The 23,855-nt window shown below is 44.3% G+C and overlaps 1 protein-coding gene across 2 annotated transcripts in view; it reads left to right on the top strand.

Annotated features, from left to right (window-relative positions):
- Window positions 1-23,855, top strand: part of EXOC6B (exocyst complex component 6B) — a 1,319,737-nt gene that overhangs the window by 106,164 nt on the left and 1,189,718 nt on the right. For both annotated transcript variants that reach the window (XM_069205590.1, XM_069205592.1), the window contains exon 2: window positions 17,214-17,379. In XM_069205590.1, the coding sequence (XP_069061691.1) occupies window positions 17,214-17,379 (166 nt within the window). The remainder of the gene's footprint in view (window positions 1-17,213; window positions 17,380-23,855) is intronic.

Genomic DNA, 23,855 nt, shown 5'->3' with positions numbered 1-23,855 from the left:
GCCTTTGAAAACAGCTGAGAGATTGAGATAAGAGACCCAACTCATCCTGAGGGAGCAGCAACATAGGCGGCACAATTACTTCAGGTATGTCTTCCTTGGCACAAAACTGGACCAGAAGAAGACTGTTTACCCTCATGATGTTCCTGAGAGTTTTTAAGAACTGGCTGAGGCCAGTGGACTTTACACCTTGCTTGAGTTAGAATTCCTGGACCCTTCAGACCCTATCCCACCAGATTCCGCATTCTGCCATGCCTTTATCAGAAAAGCGGCACACACCTTAGAATTACCTCTGCCCTCTATAAAGACCAAGGGAAACATTTTAGCAAAGGTTCTACAGCTTGTACCCCAGTCAGCACAACCTTGCTTCCGTTAAATAAAGACCTGCTAGATCCTGCCTGTGCGAAGCCATCATCTACTCCGACTGTTAAGATGACCATAGCCATAAACTACAGATCAGGAGTGGGTGACCCCCAGTTTCTCTTTGAGCACTCTTCCACCTAAAGCCAGGTCATGCAGGCCTCTTATCCTCCACATTCTCCGCTGGCAACTACCTTTCAGCTCTGGCAGACAGAGAATACAAGTGGTTTGAAGCCTGGTCCAAAAAGGTGTTTACCTTAGGGAGTCTAGTCCTGAAGTCAGTAAACAGCATATGTTACCTAAGCAAATACATGCACACCTTATGGGATACCATAAGCCTCACGGCACCTGAACTGCCTGACGATCTTCGGTTTTGCTTCATGAACATTATTCCTGTTGGTCAGGCTGCCGCAGGTCACGTTATCCAGTCAGGCCTCATCAGTGTCAATTCTGTTGATGGAGGTGTGGCAACTACAGTAGCGGTATACAGACTGCCTGGCTTATAACATCAGGATTCCCTAATGATGTCCACTTGACTATAATGGACCTGCCTGTGACGAGGCGTTTTGGTGTATGGGTGGGTTTTGGCCTCAAACACTTTAAGAGCAGTTCAGTGACTTGCCGATTCCTGGGGTTCCAGTGCTAATACAGAGACACCCAGAGATTTCACAAATTTTGAGGTTTCGTAAAAGGCCTTAACTTCTGCCAAATTTAGGCAACTATTGCACAGCAGCAGGCCCAGTATCCCATTGAGCGACAATATAGGACCCGTGGAAAGGGCAGTGGTCAGATCAATTCCTGACCAGCCATTTTCTTCTCCTACCCAGCCACTGGGGGCGAGCAGCTCTAGCTTGCTCTTGTCTGGATACCTAGTCTTGTTGGGAGGCAGGGTGTACTGTTTTCTACGGGCATTGAGGGCCATAACTTTGGGCCAGTGAGTCCAACAAATTTAGGAAAAAGCGGTGTGCCCCATTTTTCTGCCAGTCCCATCCCTGTACTCCCTTTTCCTAATCAGATTCTTTGCAGGATCACTTTCTCCTTCGAAAGCATGAAGTGGCGTCCTTGTTTCAGAAGCGAGCTGTGGAGTTGGTGTCAGTGCAGGAAACTTGGCAAGGATGTTATTCCCAGTACCTGTTCCAAACAAGGGCAGTGGCCTCTGTCCGATTCTGCACCTAAGGTTTTCGGAAGGAGAATTTTAAGATGTCCCTAGTTCAGGTTCTTCTGGCGCTGGAACTGGTAGACCGGATGTTGTCACTTGACTTGCAGTGTGCTATTTTCACTTATCGATCCTGAAGTCTCACAGGCAGTACTTGTGATTTGTGGTACGCACTACTCGCTGTTAGTTTGCGGTACTCTCTTTTGGTCTAATATCAGCCCTATGGGTCTTCATGGAGGTGATGGCATTAGTGGCTGCCCATCTCGGAAGATCTGGAATTCCAGTCTTTCCCTACCTTGACGACTGGCTCCTAAAAGCCAGCACTCCAGAGATGGTGCGGTCTTATCTGCAGTCAGTGCTTGACCTGGGTGTTTCCATAAGTGTGCCTAAGGAGTCCTCCCAGCGCTGCCAGTTCATAGGGGCAATACAGGTTACCACCTTGACAAGAGAATTTTCACATGCACAGAGAATATATGTCTTCCATGTACTGCTTCTGCGCCTTCAGAAAGGCGATTTCATTCAAGTCCTGAGTGTCTGCTGGCTTCTTGCAATCTCCTGGTCACTGGCGCCTGAGAGGCCTCCAGTGGTGCTTTCCAGTACGGGGAGGATCTGTCAGATTTCATAGTGATCCCCTGGGACACCTGAAGTGGAACTGGTGTGGTAAAGTGTGGTGGAAAACCTGCCCAGAGAGATGTCCTTGCAACCCCTTCCAGCCATGACCAATAAGTGACAGATGCCCCCACTCGAAACCTTACTGGAGGAGAGACTCTTTTGGTATGGCATGCTTCACATGACCATTGCCACTCATTCCAATTCACATTACTCCACGTTCTGTGCCCACCAGCATACTCTGCAAGGAGCCTTAAGGGACACCTTTCAGTTGACGGACTGCATTTCCTCCCATCCCTGATTCTGCCTTATGAAGGTGATTCACCAAGTGCAGGCCTAAGTCATTTTGGATTGACAGAGAAGGTTGTGCTTCTGCACCTCCCTGTCTGTGTTCCCCACCTTGTCTTCCTCTTGGTGGCTGTTCTATCCCAGTCTCCACAGGCTATACCGTCATGCGTGGTGAGTTAGTGCGGACATTTGACTGCTTTCCACCTGCTGTTGACATGGAGGATGTGATCTTCTGTGCCCTTCATTCCTCTACCAAAATGGTTTACCCTGGAGGTGTCACTGGTTTGTCAGTTGGTGCGCAGATTGCATAATTGATGCCTTGAAAGACAGTTGTCTGAGTTTCTCAGGTTTGCAACGTCCTTGGCTTAGGAAGGTTTCACCGTGGGTATGGTGAGGGGGTATCTAGCTGCCTTGTCAGCTTCTTTCTACCTACCAACACCAACCATTCCTGTTCAAGCCCCCACCTTTGTTTTACTGTTCTTGAGAGGCCAGTTTCCTTCTACTCCTTTTGTTATTCCGCAGAGGAATTTCAACCTGGTTATTGCTTTATCGATGAAAGTGCCTTTTGAGACCCTTCACAGTTGTTTTTAATAGCTTTAAATCACAGAAATGGTTGTTTTTACTTCAGCCACATATGTTAGTGAGCAGCAAGCACTGAGCATCAGGCCACCCTTCACCTGTTTATATCCCGAAAAGTTCTTCCTGAGAACCAGAACTACCTACCTCCCGAAGATGGTATCCCCTTTGCATCCAGGTTAATCTACTGCTCTAGCATCCTTCTCCCCCTGCCTCATCTTACAAGGAGGAAGAGAGGCTGCATAGGCTGGATCCAGAAAGAGCGGTGAGTTTTTATATCGGCTACACAAAGCACTACCATGTGGATGAAAAGCTCGTCTTAGGTTATATAGGTAGCAGATAGTTACAGAATACAACATTGTCTAAGTAGATTATTATTTTGTGCATAAAAATCTGCTCTACCGTGGCTCTAAAAGATCCACAGGTGGGCATTAGAGTGCACCCAATAAAAGCCAAGTCCACCACCTCAGCCTTGGCCTGAGGAGATCCTGTAAGTGACTCATGCAGAGCAGCCATCTGGTCATCCCTTCACCCCTTCACCAAACACGCTTGCCTGTATTTGGAGGTGAGGAGGGATAGGGGTTTCGCCCAGTCTGTGCTTCAGTACTTGTATAATCTTCCATTGCTGCCTCAGTATGACTATCACTGCCTTCGCTGAGCATCAGCAGGCAGAGGGCGGGGGAAAGAAAGAACCTTGGCATTATGTGCAGGTACGTCCTTGGGCAGGGAGGGCTACAGGGTTACAGAGAGTGAGCTCTGTGACTCACACAGCTGTGACCAAAGTGCTTCTTATGACAGCTGTTTACAGTGTTATCCTCCTCTCTTAAGACCCTGTACTCTAACCGGATAGAACATGATCCTGCTTTCTCATAACTTCAACAAGAGCAATGAACATGGACTGCCAATGCCACCCTGTTACCCAAGGTTCGGTGCGTAGCTTAGCATGTATAGAGAGGAAGGGCGCATGTGGGTAAAGGATTTTGTATACAAATTAAGCTGTCTGAAGGTATTTAGAGCCTGTGGACAGACAGGTATGTGACAAAGGCTTTGGTGCATGTCTCGGAAGCAGAGGTAGAAAGAGTGAGTTGGAGGATCTGTCACAAAAAATGTATAGAGATACTGTGCAGGTTGACAAGTGCTTTTGTATTCAGAGAAAGGGTGTGAAGGCCTTTACAGCTGGTGACGGGACTATGTAATAACCGAGTCAGTAGTTTGAAGGGTATGTCTAAAGACATAATCCACAATTAAATGAGGGACAGGTGTGTGAGGGACATGTGTTGAAGCAGTGTGAGAGCCATTTGTAGAAATAGTGTTGTAGTTGGGCAAGGGGCCTTTATATGTACAGTGTAACAAAAGTACAGTGTAACAGAAGATGGCGATCCTTGTAGATTAAGCCCCTTTTGCTATCTATTTCCCCACATGTTTTGGGGAGAACCCTATTGAGTTCTGCTTCCAAACAGTTAGACTTGCTCCTTTTACTCGTTCACCCAGTGCAGTCTGGGATGGGCACTTATGTCTCACTACCATTAAATTTCACCAATTGTCGGCTGCCCATGAGGCTTGGCATCTGCTTACATGGCTCGGAAGGCCCTGTTACTGTAAGCGTACAGGGTTAGTCCCCAAACATACTAAATAATATCATTCCTGAGCATTTTTGGTACAATTCTAAATGAAGTATAATACAAAAATAGGATATGCTTTAAAGAAAAAACTATTTGTTGGTCCAGTATCATAGATGTAGATTGTGTATATATCATGGAGGGATTTGGTGGATAAGCAAGAGTTCTAATGAGACAACTTAATCATTAAAAATTGCAAATTAGGCTTTCCTCAAACAATTCCTGTTAAGGGTGGTAGGGGGTTGGTAGGAGGTAATAAGAACTTTAGCATGGGGAGTATTCTTTAATTGCATCTGCTGTGACTTAGCGTCATTTATTGTACTTCTTCCTAAAGCAGTGAGCAGTTCAGTATTATCAGTTTGATTCTTAGTCCTTGGAATACTGTAGGCTCATCGAACCCAGCAGTTGAGATACCCAGACTCTTAAGTTTCTGACCCTTCAGAGGAGGCCATGAGCCTGTCCTATGTTTTGCAGATATGTGTCTTCTTGCTCTTCCAGTATAGTTGGTGTGCAGCAGTCTCATTAAAACATGGGTATGTAGTGGGATAGGTTCATTGTTTTGTTCATAGCATTTATCCCCGGCCATAAAGGCACAATATATTCATTTCCTGTGAGTTATTTTGTGTTGTTAAGTATTTGCCTTGATGTTTGCTTTTTACTAGTGCACAGTACATAGATGTTGTCATGCATTTTTGATGTTGTTTAAAAAATACATGATCCACCTCCAACGGCAAACATTCCGTAGTTATAGTTTGAACGTTCACGTATTCACAAAATGTAAAGTTAGTTTTTGTATCTCGCAGAGTACTAGGATAATTTCCAATTTCTATATGTGTTGAATACCTTTTTGAAATGAGTCCTTGCAGAATGGGTTTTGAAGGTTGTCTACATTTATGGCCTTGTATTAGGTTTTCATGGGACACAGTCCGTGTTTGTTAGAGAAGTCATTTGTAAGATTACCTCCTTTCCTCTCTTGCATTCTAGTTGAGTTGCTTCTTTAATTGACTGTTAGTTTTGTCTCCAGCAGTGACTGTCAGTCCAGCGGTTTATGCTACAGACAAGTGTGGTTTAAAAGTAGTGGTCCATGGATCAAACCAAAACTCTTTAATTTTCTGTCCTTTATTGGTACGCCTCTCTTTTCTTCCACTTGCCCTTTTTTTTTTTTTTAACACCCCTTCCCCCACCATCCAAATATCATGATTTAAATCTGAAGTTTTCATGCCACTAACCTACTTATTCTTTAACTTCCTTTCCAATTCAAACTATTCTTGGCTCAGCTCTCTCTTCGGCTGAATTTGCCATAGAGCTTCTCCCCTCCTTTATCACTTGTGTTTATCCGTATCACGGGCCAGTATATGCTCCTACTCCGGCAATCCCGGTGGTCTGCTCCTTCTCCTCCTATTTTGGTGTTTTTTACTCATTTTCACTTAATCTGCCTGAACATTGGTAGCCTCTTCCTTCTTTTCTCTGTTACCTCCTTTGCCATCCCTTTTCCACACTGTCCACAGTTCTTTACTCACGGTCAGTGTCATACCTGTTTACCGATGATTGATTGTTATTTGGGGGCACTTTTTTCACTTAAGATATTGCCACAGTCATCATGAGCTTAAATACAAAACAGAGCTAAAAGCTGCCAAGCGCTACTATTTTGCAGCAGTTTTGTTACCTGAAATAGCTACAATCATCACATGCATTGTTTTTCTTCCAGCAATCCTGACTCTTACGTATGGTCCAATCCAAGTTGCCAATATTTTTTACTTTGTACTAACCTGAGCCAGCAGCCGGCATGTACATATGCAGAACAGTCGTGTGTTTGCTATTCCTGCTTCCAAGGTCCATCCTTCCTGCTTCCAAGCAGTCAGACCGGCGATAAGAGTGAATCTTCACAGTTCTTTGTTGGATGGTCCTTGCCTGCTGTTGTTTTAGGCCATGGTGATCTACAAACACTTTGCGTACAGTATGACCAAAATAGCATATCCAATCTCTCCCACAGAATCCATCTCAAAATACAGAAAAATCAATGGTAAAGACCGCTGCCGGAGATACGCCTAGAGCCTGACCTTTGAAAATTCCATAGGGCTCTGAAAACCTATGTATTTACTTAAACTAGGCTCAATTTCTGAGCATGTGTGCTGGTGTGCAAAACGTATTAGTTGACTAGTTCCAGGACACCTAGTGAGTAATTGAGTGCTTTGCAAACCAAAATGTAGTAAAGGAAGGTCTGTTTGTATGTGACCCAAAACTCTGGGAATTCCCAGACAACCTAAGAGCTCAGTCCAACTGTCTCCTTGACGAAACCCTTGAAAACTTGCCCCATTAAAGCAGCTTCCCTCTCCTGATCTTTCACAAACTGTGCTGTCAAAAACAAGCCCTACCTTGACTACAAATGGTACTTCTGGCATTGCTGGCTCAGAGAAGTGATTGCTAAAGGGATTTTAGAGAAGCAAGTGCATAGTTTTTTCCTGAGGAAGATGTGGTTGGTTTTCGAGCATAGAATAAAATGTGGAGCTTTCCACAGCTGGCGACCTTGGACTGCCAAAAGTCTGCTCCTTTAGCATCCATGCTGGTTTGACTGCTTTTCTGTTGGTTTTTAGCATTCACTACTTTGTAACTGTATTTTTTATTTGTCTCTTTTACTCTCCCTAGTCTCAAGTTAACTATAATAAAAAAAAAAAAAGGTGATGGCTCAATAAAATAAGCATATATTACTCATAACTTTGTTTATCTGTGGATGAATATGACAGGCCTCCATTCTTGTATTTTGAATCCTGAAAGTGCCCACTCCTTAGCTTAGTAATTCATTTTTATCAAGTAACTGCTTTAATGTGGTCAGTAATCGGGACATAGATGATACATATAGGAATTCATCTGGTTGTTGCAAACCCTGGGGAGCTATGGTTAGGTGAAAAAATTATTCCAAACAAAATACATGTGAAAAAACATTTAAAAAGTCAATTAGTTTTCATCAAACAAAATTAAAATTCTGCATTAACCGCGATACATAGAGGGTGTTGAGGCCCATGCTTAGACTTTTATGCTGCACTGTTTCTGATGCCTGAATTATGAACGGATGGTCTTCTCTTCCAACACCGGAGTTGCCCAGTCCTTTTCCCGACAGACATGCGGTTCTATACTGGAAAAGGATTGCTGGTCTTGTAAACTAGAAGATCCACTTACTAGTATTGGCATTTGAGTGTTGGGTGTATATTTTGGGCGTGGCGGAACATACCTCTACACGTTCCACCCCGAGCCCCCCACTCCCCACCATTCATCCTCCCTCTTGAATGGGAAAGCCAAGAAAAAGTATGAGTTACAATATTAATAATCTGTTCATCTGTACAGAAAGAAATTGAAATTCTCCAAATGTTTTTGCTGTGATAGAGTTAATCGGAAGTGTGTTTGACATGGACACACCACATGCGTGGTTACTGCTTCCAGGAAGGATCGGAGTTGATTATCCATGTTCATGTCTGATGGGTTCTGTTAGGGTGATAGTAAGAAATGCTCTTTGTGGGCAGGCTCCATAATGGTCAGTGTCCTCTGTGAGGCACTCTGTATCCTAGCTTGAGTAAAGGGCCCACAAGGCACTGTTATTGTAACCATCTGCAGTAATGTACAGTAATAATAGACTCTAAGGTCTGCTTTTCTGTATTGCGGAACTGTGGTATCCTGTTCCCTTTGTACAATGCCAACTGCACTGTTGCTGCTTTATAAATGCAATATGTTCTCGTCGTAATATTAACCACGAATATCTCATTTAAACCCTTGCAGTCCTACCTCAGCTACAGTCTGTTTTAATATCTTGTATAAAAAGAGCTTCTAAAATGGAACAAGGTTTGGCAATATACACCCAGAGCTGATTTCTCCTTCCAGACATGCAGTTCTCCTTGTGGCCTGGAAGAGAGTTGGGGGTCATGTCAGTCACTGTAAGCGGTGGGGCCAGCTTGTATGCAGCCTCTAAAGCACATCATTCATTTGTGTGCTCATTTTAGGAAAGACGCTACAGAGGCCTGAGACTTAGATTTACATTTATATATTGTCTTGACTCTTTTACATAGGGACCCAAAAAAGTTAGCTCAACAGTACTGGCTTATTCGCAAAGCCTTTGGCTAGTTTTTAGGTCGTGCTGACAAAGGGTGTAATTGTCCAACATGACCTTGAACCATGCATGACCTTTCTTCTAAGATCTATTGCAATTTTTGGTAGACGTTCCTAATAGAGTTTATCAAAATTAGTTGATCAGATGATTAGCTTATTGATTTGAACCTAAGATTATATACCTTTACACAATATAAATATATATATATATATATATATTTCTTTTTTCATTGAATAAAGGTCCCAGCACATTCCATAAATGGTTATCCATAGGAGAAAACACAATTGTTTGTTCCAAAATGTAAACTACAGCGAGCTCTCAAAATGTCCTCTTTTTCGAGAGGTCCTCCCGAGAAGGTCCCGCTCAGAGTTCTTCTTTGTTCTCTTTTGCTCCCATAAACCTCCAAACGCCACTTACAGTCCAAACTAACCCACTTCATCTATTCTCATCAAAGGACGGGACTCTGCCCTTGAACTGGACGTAGCAAAACCATCACTGCATTTTTCAGATGCTTGCTGAAGACCCGCGGTTAAAAGAATTAAAAAACAAAATGCGTTCCAATGAGGATAGCCGATTAAAAACAGAAGCACATAAAAATGAAGTGAAGAATAGTTTCTTCACAGCGTCAGTATTAACTACTGGGTATTTCCATTCAGTTATTTGCTTAAACATTCGCTGGCAAGCCCGCAGCCTTTCATAAAAAGTTATCACTATGGGACTATAACAAGTTATCTAGTGACAAAGAAAATTGTTAGGGTCATATATATATACATATCCAGAGGTGGTATGGAGGTGACCAGTATTAGGTCGGTGCAGTTTGTGCCTGCTGGCGGGGAGCCTGGTTTTGCACATTTTTCTTAAAATTATTTTTAAGTCTGGTATAGCCATTCTAATTGCTAGCTGCTCCTCAGCATCTGAAAAATGACTTCTCATACCAAAAATACAAGATTAAGGAAATTTACCTGCTCTGCCATAAGTTCTCAGCAACTCGTACTTAAATACCACCCGGTTATTACTGGGTTCTGTCTGGAAATGCCTGCAGCAGCTCCCGCAGCACTGTCTAAGGATTTAAGTCAGGGCCCTGCTGTCATACCAGCTGTAAACTCGTCCACTCCTCTGGTTCATGGACTTCCAGAGAAGGCCAGCGAGAACAGAGGGTCTTTATTGGATTGTGAGGTTTTAGCGGGTTAGCCCCCCCTTACCCCTCCACATCCAGGCTGCGTATGCAGGGGAGTCGTTGTTAGTTGTTCAGTCCATGCTCTTCGACCACTCTCATTGTGCTTTGAGTGACAGCTCTCCTCCGCATATATGTGGGGGGGTCGGCCACCATGAGGGGCTTTGCATAGTCCTAGCTTCAGTAGAGTACCAGAGAAGTGAAATGGGTGAAGTTGTGGCTCCATCAGCCTGTAAAGAGGTGGTGGTTGGTGAAGATGTTACTCTCCCAGGCATTGATATTGATCAGAACATGGTAGGCAGGGAGTTCTCAGAAAATGTGGGCTGAAGACGGCCCTCTTAACATACCCCACCTTTCTTCCAGCGCCCATCCTTAACCTCTTTGTGTGCACTTCTCCTCTGCTGGCGGTCTCCCTCTTTGACTTATAGAATGACACGTTCTCGCCGCGTATGCAATTTAATACAGTTAATGGAGGGGCGAGTGTTCCGTCGGACGTTCTATTTTGTATTGAAAAGATTTTAAATTCTATCTTGTCTCTATTGGAAAAATGTATGTTAAGTTCTCATCATGTTTTTGACATGTCTGCTGTTCTGCTGGAAGTGCAAGGTGTAAGCAATCGTGATGATGTCCAAGTTAAAACCCTTAATAACTTCTATCAAGGTCCCTCACAAGGATAACTATGTGAATCTAAGGTCCAGCGTGGGCGGGCCCTGGTGTGTGTTAAAGGATGCATATGTCCAAGCTGGTAAAGCATTACCCCTTATGTCGGCCTCTAAACAGAATATAGATTTAGTCAAGGAAGAGCTATGTTTAAACATGTTGTTTAGGGATGTGGAGCAGTGTTCCCTTTTGGGTGATGCGGAACCTGAGTTATTCCCCGTGTTCAAAAGGGGGACAAAAAAATGGTACTAACAAAAACTGGGAAAGGAAACCGGTCTTCCCAGTAGTCTGATGTGGGGTTGGAAGGGAGGCTGTAATTACAGGTACACCATCTGAAGCAGATCAGATCATGCTTGTGTCCAGTGCCGTACCTACTGGGGCCCCAACGTTGGATAAGACGCTGTCCATTTCAAGGAGTCAGAAGGGTTTGTCAAAGAGAAGTACTAGAAGAGTCCCTAAACGGAACCCTAAAAAATTGCTTTTCCCCCCCAAATATCGATAAGGAAAGGCCAAGGGGGAGGGTGGTTTGGCAAAACGTTTCCTGGAAAGTAGTATGCAGAACACTCAGTTTGCGGTTCCTGTTGGGGCAGAGGCTAGTTCCGGATTAGTGACGGCTATTGCCACCCTTCCTATTCACCCCGCCCCCACGGGGCTCGGTTACCCAGGCCCAAAGTTACAACGGAATCTCTTGGTATGGAGTTGGGATTAGGTAGTGGGGTTCCCCTCCAGACGTCAGGTCACAGAGATGCTAGTACATCAGGTGAGTGGCCCTGCGTAGAATGTTCACATTTAGGAGAGATAGAAAAAGAGGGCCAGATTGGATCTAATCTGTGTGCAGGAGTATTGCGGATCACGGACCCCCAGAGGCCACCCTCAACCCTGTTCCTCCCCTAATCAGGGGCAGAAATGTTTCAGCCTCGGGCCAAGGAACCTTTAGGGGTTTCTTTGTTGCCCACGTTCCAAAAGGCCTTGGTGGAACAGAGCGCATTGTCTTCTGTCTTGGATGTTAACTTATTTGGTAAATAGAAGTTGTATTCTTAAGTCTTTTGCTGAGATCGACACTTTAAAGTTAGTAAATAGTGGTGATATTCCCAATGTTGCCAGCCATCCATTCTACTGGTCCATCCCATTTTTCCAGAGTTACCTTCGGTTCTATAGCCACTGCACATTTAGTACTTCAGAATTATGAGTATTTTCTAAAACAAGAGATTGACATTGTTTTTGTGTTTGAGTGCTAGGAAAACCCGGTCCAACATTTGAAAGGTCCAAGGGTGTCCAGGCCATCGGTGATCGATTCAGTGGGGTCCGATTTTGGACTTGATTAGGGGAACCTCAAAGATATGATTTCCCTATGTCAAGGGAGATCGAGTAATCAATGTGGTGGTGGACCTCGAAAGTTATCCGCGTGTTCCTTCTCTAAAGGATGACCCCCTTCCACTGGCACTGGGTGGCAGGTGTTCTGAATAATGACTGCCCCTCAACTAGGATCAATGAGCCCTTGAGGTGGCATGGATGTGCTACATTTCTCCTGGAATGTGGCCTGGCTAGGGCAAGACGAGGTTAAACTGAATTTCCTTAAATCGTTTAATCCCTTGATTATATGCCTACCAGAAATGTGTTTATGTCCAGAGCTTGATTGCAGTGGCTATTTTGTTTGTTCCTGTAAGGCAAGGCATTCTGAAAGGGGCCAGGCCAGTGGAGGCCAAGCGCAAGAACCCGGACAACTGGAAGCATGTACTTTATATTCACCCTTCAAATTTGTGTATATGTTTGAAGTTGGCATTTCTAGGTGACCATAGTGGTGCTTCTTTCTTTTATTAGCGAACATGTACATTCCCCCTGGGAAATTGTTTGATTCCCTGGTGAGCTTATTTTTCACATTTGTACATGATATTTTCATAATGAAAGATTATTCTTGTGTAATCATAATGGGTGATCTAAACTCCAAGGTCTAATTCTGCCATTGCAACCTTTCCCAACGACGAAAAAGAGGATATTTGGTGAAAGCAGGAAATTTTGTTACCGAACAAAATAAGGACTGACAAGCATGTATGTTTTTTTTACTTGAGACTCTTAGTAAACTCGACCTGATCATATTAAATGGGAGATCTCCTGTTGGTGAATTAGCTTAAACCACCTTTCATACCACTTCCGCTCAGAGCTTGTAAGACTATGTGGTTGGCTCCTTTCAAATGTTTGGGGTTTGTGAGAAACTAGCTGTTTTTCCTTCCAATGTGAGTGATCATTGTATAGTTAGAACTTCCGTCACCATTAATTGACAGATGTTGCACCGTGGGAGCCCCCATTTGGATATGATTGGTTTTAACAAGGCAAACGGTTGCTCCTTTGGTCAGCCAAGAATACAGTTTCTGCTAATGTTAAGATCAAATGAGTTTTCTTAGGATCTGGCGGATATGTCCATGGTGACCCCATTCTGTTTTTTTAATCCCATATGGAAGAGTTTCATAAATTAAACTCCAGTTCCGATGGTGTTCGGGTGATGAAGAAATGTAAAACCCCTTAAAGTAATTAAATCAGGAAATAAATGTATTAATACAGAAACAGCATTTGCTGTTTTCTATGGGCCGACCGTGTGAAATCAACCAACCAACTAACACAGTTACGAACCCAATGCAAATGTCTAGAGAACAGAATGGTCCTTGATCAAAAAGGGATTAATCTAAGAGTTAGATAGGTCCAATGATTCCTGGAAGTACTGGGGTTTGATAATCGAATATGGTGACTCAAGAGTGAAGGCGCAGGCTATTCCATTTGCTGAAAATACCTTGGTGGATTACATCTCCCAGTTGTATGCGTCTAATACTGAACTTGATTTCTCTTGGAATATTCTGGTGGATAATGACTCCCTTACATTGTAGTGTGCCCCTTTAGAGGCTGAGATAGCGGGATCTATTAAGAATGCCAGATCTTCTAGTGCTTTAGGGCCCAATGAGGTCCCCATTGCGGTCTTCAAAAAGGAGGCCATTGCTTGGGGTTGTTTTCTTGCCCCGTTATTTTTTTTTTTTTATCTCTCGGGGACAATTCCCTGGTCATGGAAGGGCAGTGTTATTGTCACGCTGTATAAGAAGGGCCCCAAAAACTTTTAAGCAAGCTTTAGACAGATAGCTCAGATAGGTCTGTTGGATGCCTCTGGCAATTTATTTGCCAAGAGTGTTCTTTGTCACCTACAGCAGTGGCCCCACAATCAGATTATTATACTTCCAGAACAAGCTGGTTTTAAGACAATATTGGACAATATCGCTGCCCTCCAAACAATAGTGGACAAACGTGCTTTTTCCCAGGGTGCTTCGGTTTTTACAGCGTTTATTGATTTCTCCAAGGCATTTGATAGAGCTGATCTGCAAACATTGTGGAGGAAGCTTTTCCGCTTGGGTGTCCTGCATCATCTTCTGGGTCTTTTAATGGAGTTACACAGTGTTTGGCACTTTGTGTCAAATCTTCATGGGAAGGACACAGGGTTTAACCTTTAAGGTTAAAACATACAACAATCTTAAGCAATGCTTGTCTGTTGGCCCCCCTTTTGTTTTCTTTATACATTTTTGATCTTCCAGGTACCCACTATCAAGTGAGGGGTGACCTTCCCAAAATTGGTGAACTGTTCATTGATTCCTTACAGTATGCTGATGACGTAGACCTAATGGACCTTACCCCCATTGGTTTGCAACGTTGTCTTGCTGCATTGTCAGAGTAAGCTGATAACCATTTCCTAAAGATCAATATTTCTAAAAACAAAGTCTTGATCTTTAGAAAGAATGGTTTCAGATTAAAAACAAATGTAATTTGGTGTCTAGGTTATGACAAATTGCAAATAGTCGACTTGTAGCTCTATCTTGGGAAGGTTTCCTCCAAGAATGGGCAGAATCTGGATCACTTGAAGGTTTGTACCAATAGGGCCCTGTCACAGGCTAATGCCTTGCTCAGATTTGATAAAACAACACTTTGGGCATTTCCTCACAGTGTATAGGACTAAAATCCATCTTTCCCTGTGTTACGCATGTGAAGTAGTTGACATGAAGTTTGCCATTCACTTAAGAGAACTGAGGGTCAAATTGTTCGTCAGCTGTGCACTGTGAACCCTCCTGCGGCCCCTCACGTGATGCGCTTGGAATTTGGCTTATTATTTTCCTTTGCCATGTCCTGAGGTGGGGTAATTCCCTTCTGTGTGGTGACGAGGGAACTCTACAGGAAACCCTCAAGGTTGAAATCTTCCTCCGGTTGAAAGAGTGCAGTGCCTTCTTTAGGTCCTTTAGACGGGCTATTGAAATGTTTTAGATTAACTTGAAATAGAATCTTCCATGTCCGCGGCTGCCCTGAAGAAATTATTAAAGGGCTCTTGCACAAAATTGGTTTGGTCAGAGATATTGCCTTAAGTCAGGTTAATCTGCGTAATTAGGTGGTGTTCGATTGTACTCTGGAGAATATACCCCCATCCAGTGGGATCCGGAGGATGATCCTATCTCTGAGATTGGATCTGATCCCCTTACAGGTCGTTACCGGAATTTGGAATAAAGTTCCCAAAAAGGATAAAAAATGTGAGCTGTGCCAGTCTTATATCCCAGACCTCAACCACATATTATTTGTGTGTACTGGGTGGTTGGAGGCTTGTCGTCAGTTTTTAAGGCACATGTTTATTAAATATAACGCACATTCTGCTTCAGAGGCTTCCACTTTTGTACCATCTCCCTCAAATGAAATGATATGTAATAAGCTTTAACAATTTTTCAGATCCTTTTTTAAATATTTTTTAGGGCCCATGTTTTGAAGATTTTCTTCTTGGGCTTTGGCGTAGTAGACGTGGGTGCTTTTATAGTTAATGAAACATTTTCTTACATTTGGGCATGAACTTGTGCAATAATTATACAATTACTGGTATTTTAACTTTGGTTAAGCATGCTGCTATGTTAAGATTGTACATTGAGTTTACTCATATTAGAATGTATCAGGCACTATTTGCACTTTTCATATTGCTCTATGCATGGTGCACTTTATAGAGGCTGGCAAAATGTTATTGTTTTGCCTCTTAGCTAGATATAGCTTCTTCCCTTCCTTCGTGTGGTCAGAAATAAGAGTGTGCATATTGTCTTCTAGTGTTCTGTGATTTGTAATCTGTGATGTACAATCTTTTTTCATTGTGCTGCTTGATGATATATTTTTTGTGGTTGCATATACATAGCTGCAGGTATTTATTTTATTCTTCTGTTGTGTAATGTATGTTGCTATTTTATACAGGATCTTTGTTGCTTCTAGATGTTTTTTTTACCTTCCCATTTTCATTTTTATGGACTTGAATATATAGTGGGTATTTTGTTTTATTGTATTACGTTATGTAGACCTCCGTTGGAGTTCAGTATCATAATAAAATCTACTTCACTGCTTGAATCATGAAGTATTATTTTTGTTTCCCATCGTGTCACTCTGAGGCAAAAAGCAGGACATTAAACATATCAATTTTTCATCAATCTCTGAAGTTCTGTCTTTGTTCTCCTCAGCATGTCAATGCAGTAGGGGTGGCCGAGCTAGAGTAAATATTCTTGTTTGCCTTATCACTCGGAATTTGTTTGTCATGATTGCAGCACTGTCCTAGTCATCACTTCCTCTGGGAAAGGTCTCTGATGGGAAGACCTATTTTTCAATAATGCTCCCCAGTCCTGCTTGATCAAAAAATATCCATGGCTGACGGATCAACCAGCCCTATGCTTGTCTTTCACATTTCACTATCCAAGCACGCTTCCACTCCAGTGTTCCTTCATTGTGTACATGAGGGGGATCTCTCTCTGTGGGGCCAGGGTCATGACGGTTCCATGTCTTCCCCACTACCTCATCTCTGGGACCTGGCTTCAGCTCTGCCCATGGTTTTCGCTACAGAGTGCAACAGAACTCTCCTGGTATTAGAATGGTAGTAGCAGGTGGTGGATTTCTCTCATTGGCCCTGTCAGATTGACATGAAGCAGGATGTTTGTTTTTGGCACCAGCATGCTCTATTTCGGAGTGGCAGTGCGCTTTACAAGTTCAAAATTAATTCATTCATTTGGAATAAGAGCCACAGCCCTGAGTTTCACCCACCACGTGCACCCACTCAACCCAGTTTTTGTCACCAGTATTTCCTGGAACCGGGTCTTGTGTTAGTTCAGGTGCTGTTCACTTATTCAGGAGGGCACGAGGTGAGCTCTAATAGAATACAGCTATATTACTCTGCCTCCATGGCCCACACATACCTGTATAACTTTTAATCCTTCACTACCTACATATCATCTAATGATGGGATAATGGAACCAATCGTGTGGTTCGTATTGGTAAATGACTCTTGCTGTCTCAGGCTAGCCCTTAGTTTGGATTGTATTTGTTTAATGGGCATTATTACCACTGGGAGTCACCAAAATACCCATTCTTCTTTATGGAAGGATTTATCCTGCTAATCGATAACTTATATAGTGTTTGGTTAGTGCTGTGGTTTATACAGGTGTGTGGCATACACGTCTTACCAGTTTTAAAAGAACTATTAGAAAATGAACCAAGAAGGGAGGGATATTTCATGCAACTTGTTTGAATTCACAACAATATTATTTAAGACCGCTATGTGATAGGTACCTGGACATCATGTTGATAAGTTGACAATAAAACATCTCTAACTCATGTTCATTTCCTGTACTTTAGGTCGGTTTATGATGGGGAGGAGCATGGCCGATTCATGGAAAAATTGGAGACTCGAGTACGGAATCATGATCGGGAGATTGAAAAGATGTGCAACTTTCATTACCAAGGCTTTGTGGATTCCATAACAGAGCTACTGAAAGTGAGAGGCGAAGCGGAGAAACTCAAGGTAAGGCATTGTGGAAATATTTTATGTTTTTCAATAAATGGACCACTTCTGCCACATTAAAATATAGATAAACTCTTGCGATAAAAGGGAGGGCAAACAAAAGACAGAAGGTGATCAGTCTGATCACAGCAAAGGAGGATATGAACGAATGAAGGCCAGTGAGAGCTTCCATTGTTTTGTTGCGATGAGTGAAGATAGAAAAACTAGAAAAGCTACTGTACACTGCAGCCATGAGAAGCATCCAAGAGGTGGACTCAGAGGTTGACCAGTAAATTGAAGGGAGTGTTGCTATGTTGCGGTAAAATGCAACTCAAACGAAAAATAACTTCAGAAGTTGGGAACATTTCCAATGAAGGGAAGATTGGCAGACTGTAAGTGGCTCTGTTGACAGAGATGTGTCATGATGATATGCATGTTATTTGATGACCTGTATACAGGTTTGATAATGCATTAGCAGCAATACAGCAGTTCCTTTCTTTAATCTTGTGGCACGTGCCAAAGGCAGACCTGTCTCTGCCTGTCTGCACCTGGACTGCGCCAGGGAGCGTAGCCCTACTCACCCCCACAGATACTGCTCTGCAGATCTGTGTGCTTGTGACCCCGGACCCAACAACTGCTGCCACGCTTAACCCCTCGCACAACGGGACCAACCTGTGCCCACTGTCGGTACATCTCCACCCCAGGGCTGACCGCCATTGCTGTCATCAATGCCTCACCATCCCCGCCAACCGAGACCTCCTCGGAACAACTCGTATGGCTCCTGTTAAACGCCAGATTGCTCTGCAAACATGAAGCTGAAGTCTGGGACACCATATCCACCCTCGCCCCAGGCGTCACTGTCATCACAGAGACTTGGCTCACCACCGGACATCGCCAGAGCATCACCCACCGGCTACAAAATGAAACACTGCGACAGCACCAACGTACGCTTAGGCGGCATCGCCGTCATACACAAGAAATCAATCACCTGCACTGGCACCAATGACCAAACCACACATATCATGGAACACATGAACTTCCAGCTCCACACCGACTGCAACACCACCATCAATGGCACCCTCGCATACAGACCACCAGGACTGAGAACTGGCCTCAGCGACGCTATCACTGAATTCATCACCTCACTCGCCATTCATTTCGAGCACTATGTCTTCCTCAGAGACCTCAACTTCCCCCAGATGACACCTCTAACACCAACTCCACCGACCTCCTGGAAATAGTAAACAACATCGGCCTCAAGAAACTGGTCACAGACTCCTCACACAAAGCAGGACACACGCTGGACCCCATATTCATGTCCAGCAACAGAATCAGTTAAAGCTAAACCTCTGAACGTACATGGTCGGACCATTCGATCGTACACATCACCCTCACCGCAAACCACTGCGCCGCCCCCATCTGCCACAGATCCCCTTCCACAGCTGGACCAAGGTCACTCAGCAGCAATGGACCAACGCCCTTAGCACCTCACAGCCCAAATTCACCACCAACTTGGATTCGGCAGTACAGAACTTTAACGATTGGATCATCCGCGCCAACCAAACCAAGGAACTCTTTACCATTGCCAGAGAGTTTGCCTGTCTGTCAGCCGTCGAAAACTCTATTCCCCCCACAGAAACTCTGCCATGCCCTCACTGACCACTTTCACAACAAGATAAAAATCATCTATAGAAACTTTGATCCGCCAACCCTCCAACCTCCCTAGCATCCCATAAATCACCACCGCCAACCACCCGCTGACCGCATGGAACAACTCAGCACACCAAACACAACCACGCTCATGAGCTCCATCCACTCGGGAGCACCCACTGACCACTTATCTCCACATGATCTTCAACCTCAGAAGAGACGAGATCAGCCCCCAGCTCACCTCCATCCTCAACACCTCGTTAACCACGGTCATCTTTCCAGAAGCATGGATACACGCTGAGATCAGACCCCTCCTTAAGAAACCCTCTGCAGACCCCAGCGAGCTCCAGAACTACTGTCCAAGCTCTCTGCTTCCGTCCCCCGCCAAAGTCCCGAAGAAGGCAATCAACCTCCAACTCACCGAGCACCCGGAGAGATACAACCTACAATACCTGTCCCAATCAGGCTTCAGAGCCAATCATAGCACGAAGACAGCTCTGGTCACTGCAACAGACGACATCTGCGCCCTGCTGGACAGAGGAGAAGCAGCCGCACTGATCCTGCTCGACCTCTCTGCCGCCTTCAACACGGTTTCCCACCACACATCTCATCGACCAACTATGCCAGATTGAGATCACAGACGATGCGCTCCGATGGACGGCATCATTCCTCACGGGACACACCCAGAGAGTCCGCCTCCCCTCCACCTCACAAGCCAAATACACCATCAGCGGCATCCCCCAAGGCTCCTCCCTCAGCCCAACACTCTTCAGTATCTACATGACACCACTTGCAGACATCGTCAGATCACACAACATCAACATGATCTCGCACGACACACAACTCGTCCTCTCGCTGTCCGCAGACCCCACCCGGATGAAGACCAACTTCCACAACTGTATGAAGAACGTATCTGCCTGGATGAAGGACAACTGCCAGAAGCTAAAGACAGACAAAACCGAGGTTTTGATCGTTGGCAGACTCAGCCCTTGGACTGACTCCTGGTGGCCATCAGAGCTCAGATTCTGCATCATCCTCGACTGAGAACTCTCCGTGAAATGCTAGGTCAACGCCGTTTCCCTGGCCTGCTTCCATATGCTCTGCAAAATTGGTAAGTGGTTTCCCATCGGCACGAGGAAGACAGTGATGCAGGCCCTCATCACCAGCCGACTGGACTATGGCAATGCACTCTACACAGGCACCACCACAAAACCCATGCAAAGACTCCAGACAATCCAGAACGCAGCCACCAGACTGAGCCTCAGCCTGGCCCAGTGAAACTACATCACCCAGCACCTGAAGGACCTCCACTGGCTTCTGATCCAAAAGAATGCCATTTCAAGCTTCTTGACCCATGCCTACAAAGCCCTCCATGACCAAAGACCCGCACACCTGAACCACCGTCGGCACTTCAACCAATGGCCCAGGAACCTCTGCTTCATACACCTTGCCCTCACACAGATACCTTGCATACGCTACTACCGTGCCAGAGGACCCTCCTTCTCCCACCTCGCTTGAAACACCTTCCTACTCCACGTCCTTGCTGACCCACTTCAGAAAAACCTGGCTTTCAAATAACACCAGCAGCAAGCGCCTGAATACCCAATTGGGTGACAAGCCACGCTATACAAATACCACCTGATTGAATTTTACAAAACTAGATCCTCTCAGTCTTCTTATTTGAATGCGTGGCCAAAGACAATCTGTTTACCGAGATTCTAGAATCTTACTTGCAGTCCATTTTTCAGGCCAATGGGTTCATAATTTGCTTTCAAGACTTTATAAACCAAGGCAAACTGTTAGGCTACAATGCACAAACGATGTGCTATATGTTGGCTGCTTTCTTTATAACATACTGGGATGGTGGACTGCCCTCTGGGAGTTGCCAGATAGTCAATACCTTAATAACTAATATTTTTCCATCCATTGGATGGGATCTTGATTGTTCATCCACCAGTTTGTCACCTGGAATATGGAAATGTGATATTGCTAGCTGCATGAGACAGACAGACCAAGGTACGACTGAACGTGATGTTTACAGATCACTCAGCCTCACGGTTTATTAGCATTTTGCCAGAGCCCAAAGTTGAACTTATGGAAAATAGTACATTTACCTGGTATGTATCCTGTTGGTCTGATCCAGCATGCATCACAATTTGTCAGAAGGTGGTTCTGTACTCTCAGAAATATATTTGCTGCCTTCTTGCCTGTGCAGTGTGCAGCCACTGAGCAAGAACCTGGCCAGGTTGTGCACTTCAGAGATCTCTCATTTGAAGGCATTGTGAGACAGTAGCTACAGGTCCTTCTCTGCCTCCATGGAAGTATCTTTTTCGTAGCCTGTTCTGTATTTAGAAGTGTATTTAGAAGTAGTGCCTCAGCATTGGATGTTGTCTGACTCTGTGTAAGGAGAGACCAACTCTTTATGTAGATATTTGTTGTTTAGTTGTAAATTGATTACTGTGTGCAGACCACAGAAGTGTGCATAACATATTAATAAGAATATGAGCAGAACCCTTTCAAAAGATCAAAGTGTACCCATTTACTATGTTGAGTTATCGTAAAATATGAATTATTAATATAAGGCAATATAATTCGGGCAGTGCTGTGGTCCTTGTCAAAAGTGGACAATGGAAAAGCAGCAAGAGCTAACTAGGAGCCCAATCTTCAAACTGAAACTAGGATCAACGAGTTTTATAAATACTTGCATGAGTGATCACATTACACAATCTAAAGCTTAGAATCTGTCAGTATTTTGCTCCCCTCCCCGCGATGATGGCCATCACATACCTTGGGGAAGATGTATTGTTAGTATGCATTGAGCATGTTCAGAAAAGGCAAGGAACATAATAGAAAACAGTGTAAAAGATGGGCAATACTGAATACATGTTAATTTGAATGATCAGATGTTCCTACTTACTGCAAGGCGCCTTTGAAAGCAACACTATAAATGTGTCCACAGCACTCAGCTCCTAGTTGATCCTCATTGCATAGACCAGTGGTTCCCAACTTGTGGTCCGGGGACCCCTGGGGGTCCGCAAAGCTTCCTCAGGGGGTCTGCGACTGCTTAGAAAATGTAATAATTTTAACAGATTAGGTACCCAGCTTTCAGTAATGACTAAGTGGGTGGTCCCCGGATTCAAATAAAGATTCAGTGGGGGTCCCCGGGTTCCAGTATTGATAAAGTGAGGGTCCACAGAAGTCAAAAGGTTGGGAACCACGGGCATAGACAATGGAATGAATAAAAATCATTCAAAAAGATAACTGAGCTCAACTTTCAGCTGTAGATACACTTTGTTGAAATGCTAAAAAAAAAAAAAGTACTTTTAAAGGTTTTGCTAAACATAAATGATGGAGAATTAAATGCCTTTTGTTTGAAAGAGCAGTTTTGCAACCACTGTTAGCAATATTTGAAAACAGTAACAAACATATGTAATGAAAATTTGGATTTGTGCCCAAGAAGCAGACTTACTTGACGATTTGTAAATATCTACTGAACCTAGTGAACATGCGAGCTGCTTGAAACCTAGCCGGACTAGTAGAAATAACCACATTGTTTCCTTTCTTCTAATTTTCATGGACATTTGCCAGATGGATATTTTTTTAGACTCACAAGTTCTAAGTTTTCCACAAAGACCATTTTTCGCAGACGTCTTTGGCAAATATATTTCATGCTTTCTTGGGAAAGACTGTACATTGTGAGAGTATTTTACTGTTGTCATGCAGGCCATGCTTCTGCATACTTAATTATGCACAGGTAATTACACTAGAATTGAGCATTATTCTTTCTAAAGTTGGATCCGTTTTTCAGATGGGATAATCAGTAAACTCCGCCAGCTGTCCGTTTTATTTCTGTGCTACTTGATAACCTAAGATTCCTTCCATTCTGGCGGCGTTTGTTAGATCAGAACCTATCCTTATAGCGGATGTAATAATTAACCCCTTCCCCGCCAAGGACGTAGTGGTTACGTTGTGCAGCCCTGAGGCGCCACGGACATAACCACTACGTCTTGGTATACGCCCTCGGGGAAGTGGTGGCGCTTCCCCCCAACGGCCTCCCCCAACCCCCACAGGGCAGGGCTGGATGGGGAATTTCACCCCCCTTCCACCCTCTCAGTGACGTCTGATGACAACAGCGTGCCAACACGCACTGACCTCATCAGAGGTCAACTCCCGTTGTGCTGGAAGCAATCCTTCCTGCGTGACCTGAGGAGAAACTGATTAGTTTCTCCTCAGTACAGGGGGCAGGTGAGGCAGAGAGGCGTGAAAAGGGAAGGAAAGGCTTTTCCTTCCCTTTTCATGTCTCTGTGCATTCCTGCAGCACGATCGCATAGCATAGCAATCGTGCTGCAGGAATGCCCACTAGACACCAGGGATTTTGTTTACTTTGTGTAAACAAAGAAAGGGAGAGACCCCTTGGGCAAAGGTCGCTCCCAAGGGGGAACATTTAATCTAAAGCCATCACTGCCCCTCCTGTGGGCAGATCGTCCTATATTAATTAGGCCGAAATGCTCCCGGGGGCGGCAGAAGCCATTAGACACCAGGGATTTTTTTTTTTTATATTGATAATGGGAGCGACCTCTTAGGCACGGGTTTCTCTCAGTGGGGTGATTTCTTTTATTAGGCCTTTTCTGCCCCCACCCCACCTCTCCCTCCGGGGGCAGATCGGTCTATATTAATTAGGCTGATCTGCCCCCAGGGGGAGCAGAAGCCAATAGACACCAGGGATTTAAAAAAAAAAAATTATATTGATAAGGGGAGCGACCCCTGAGGCAAGGGTCGCTACCCGGGGGGCAATTTTATTATTAGGCCTTTTCTGACACCCTCACGGGCAAATCAGCCTGTATTAA

Source organism: Pleurodeles waltl, chromosome 1_2 (assembly GCF_031143425.1).
Source record: "Pleurodeles waltl isolate 20211129_DDA chromosome 1_2, aPleWal1.hap1.20221129, whole genome shotgun sequence".
Classification (NCBI taxonomy): domain Eukaryota; kingdom Metazoa; phylum Chordata; class Amphibia; order Caudata; family Salamandridae; genus Pleurodeles; species Pleurodeles waltl.
This window is presented reverse-complemented; position numbering and strand designations above follow the sequence as displayed.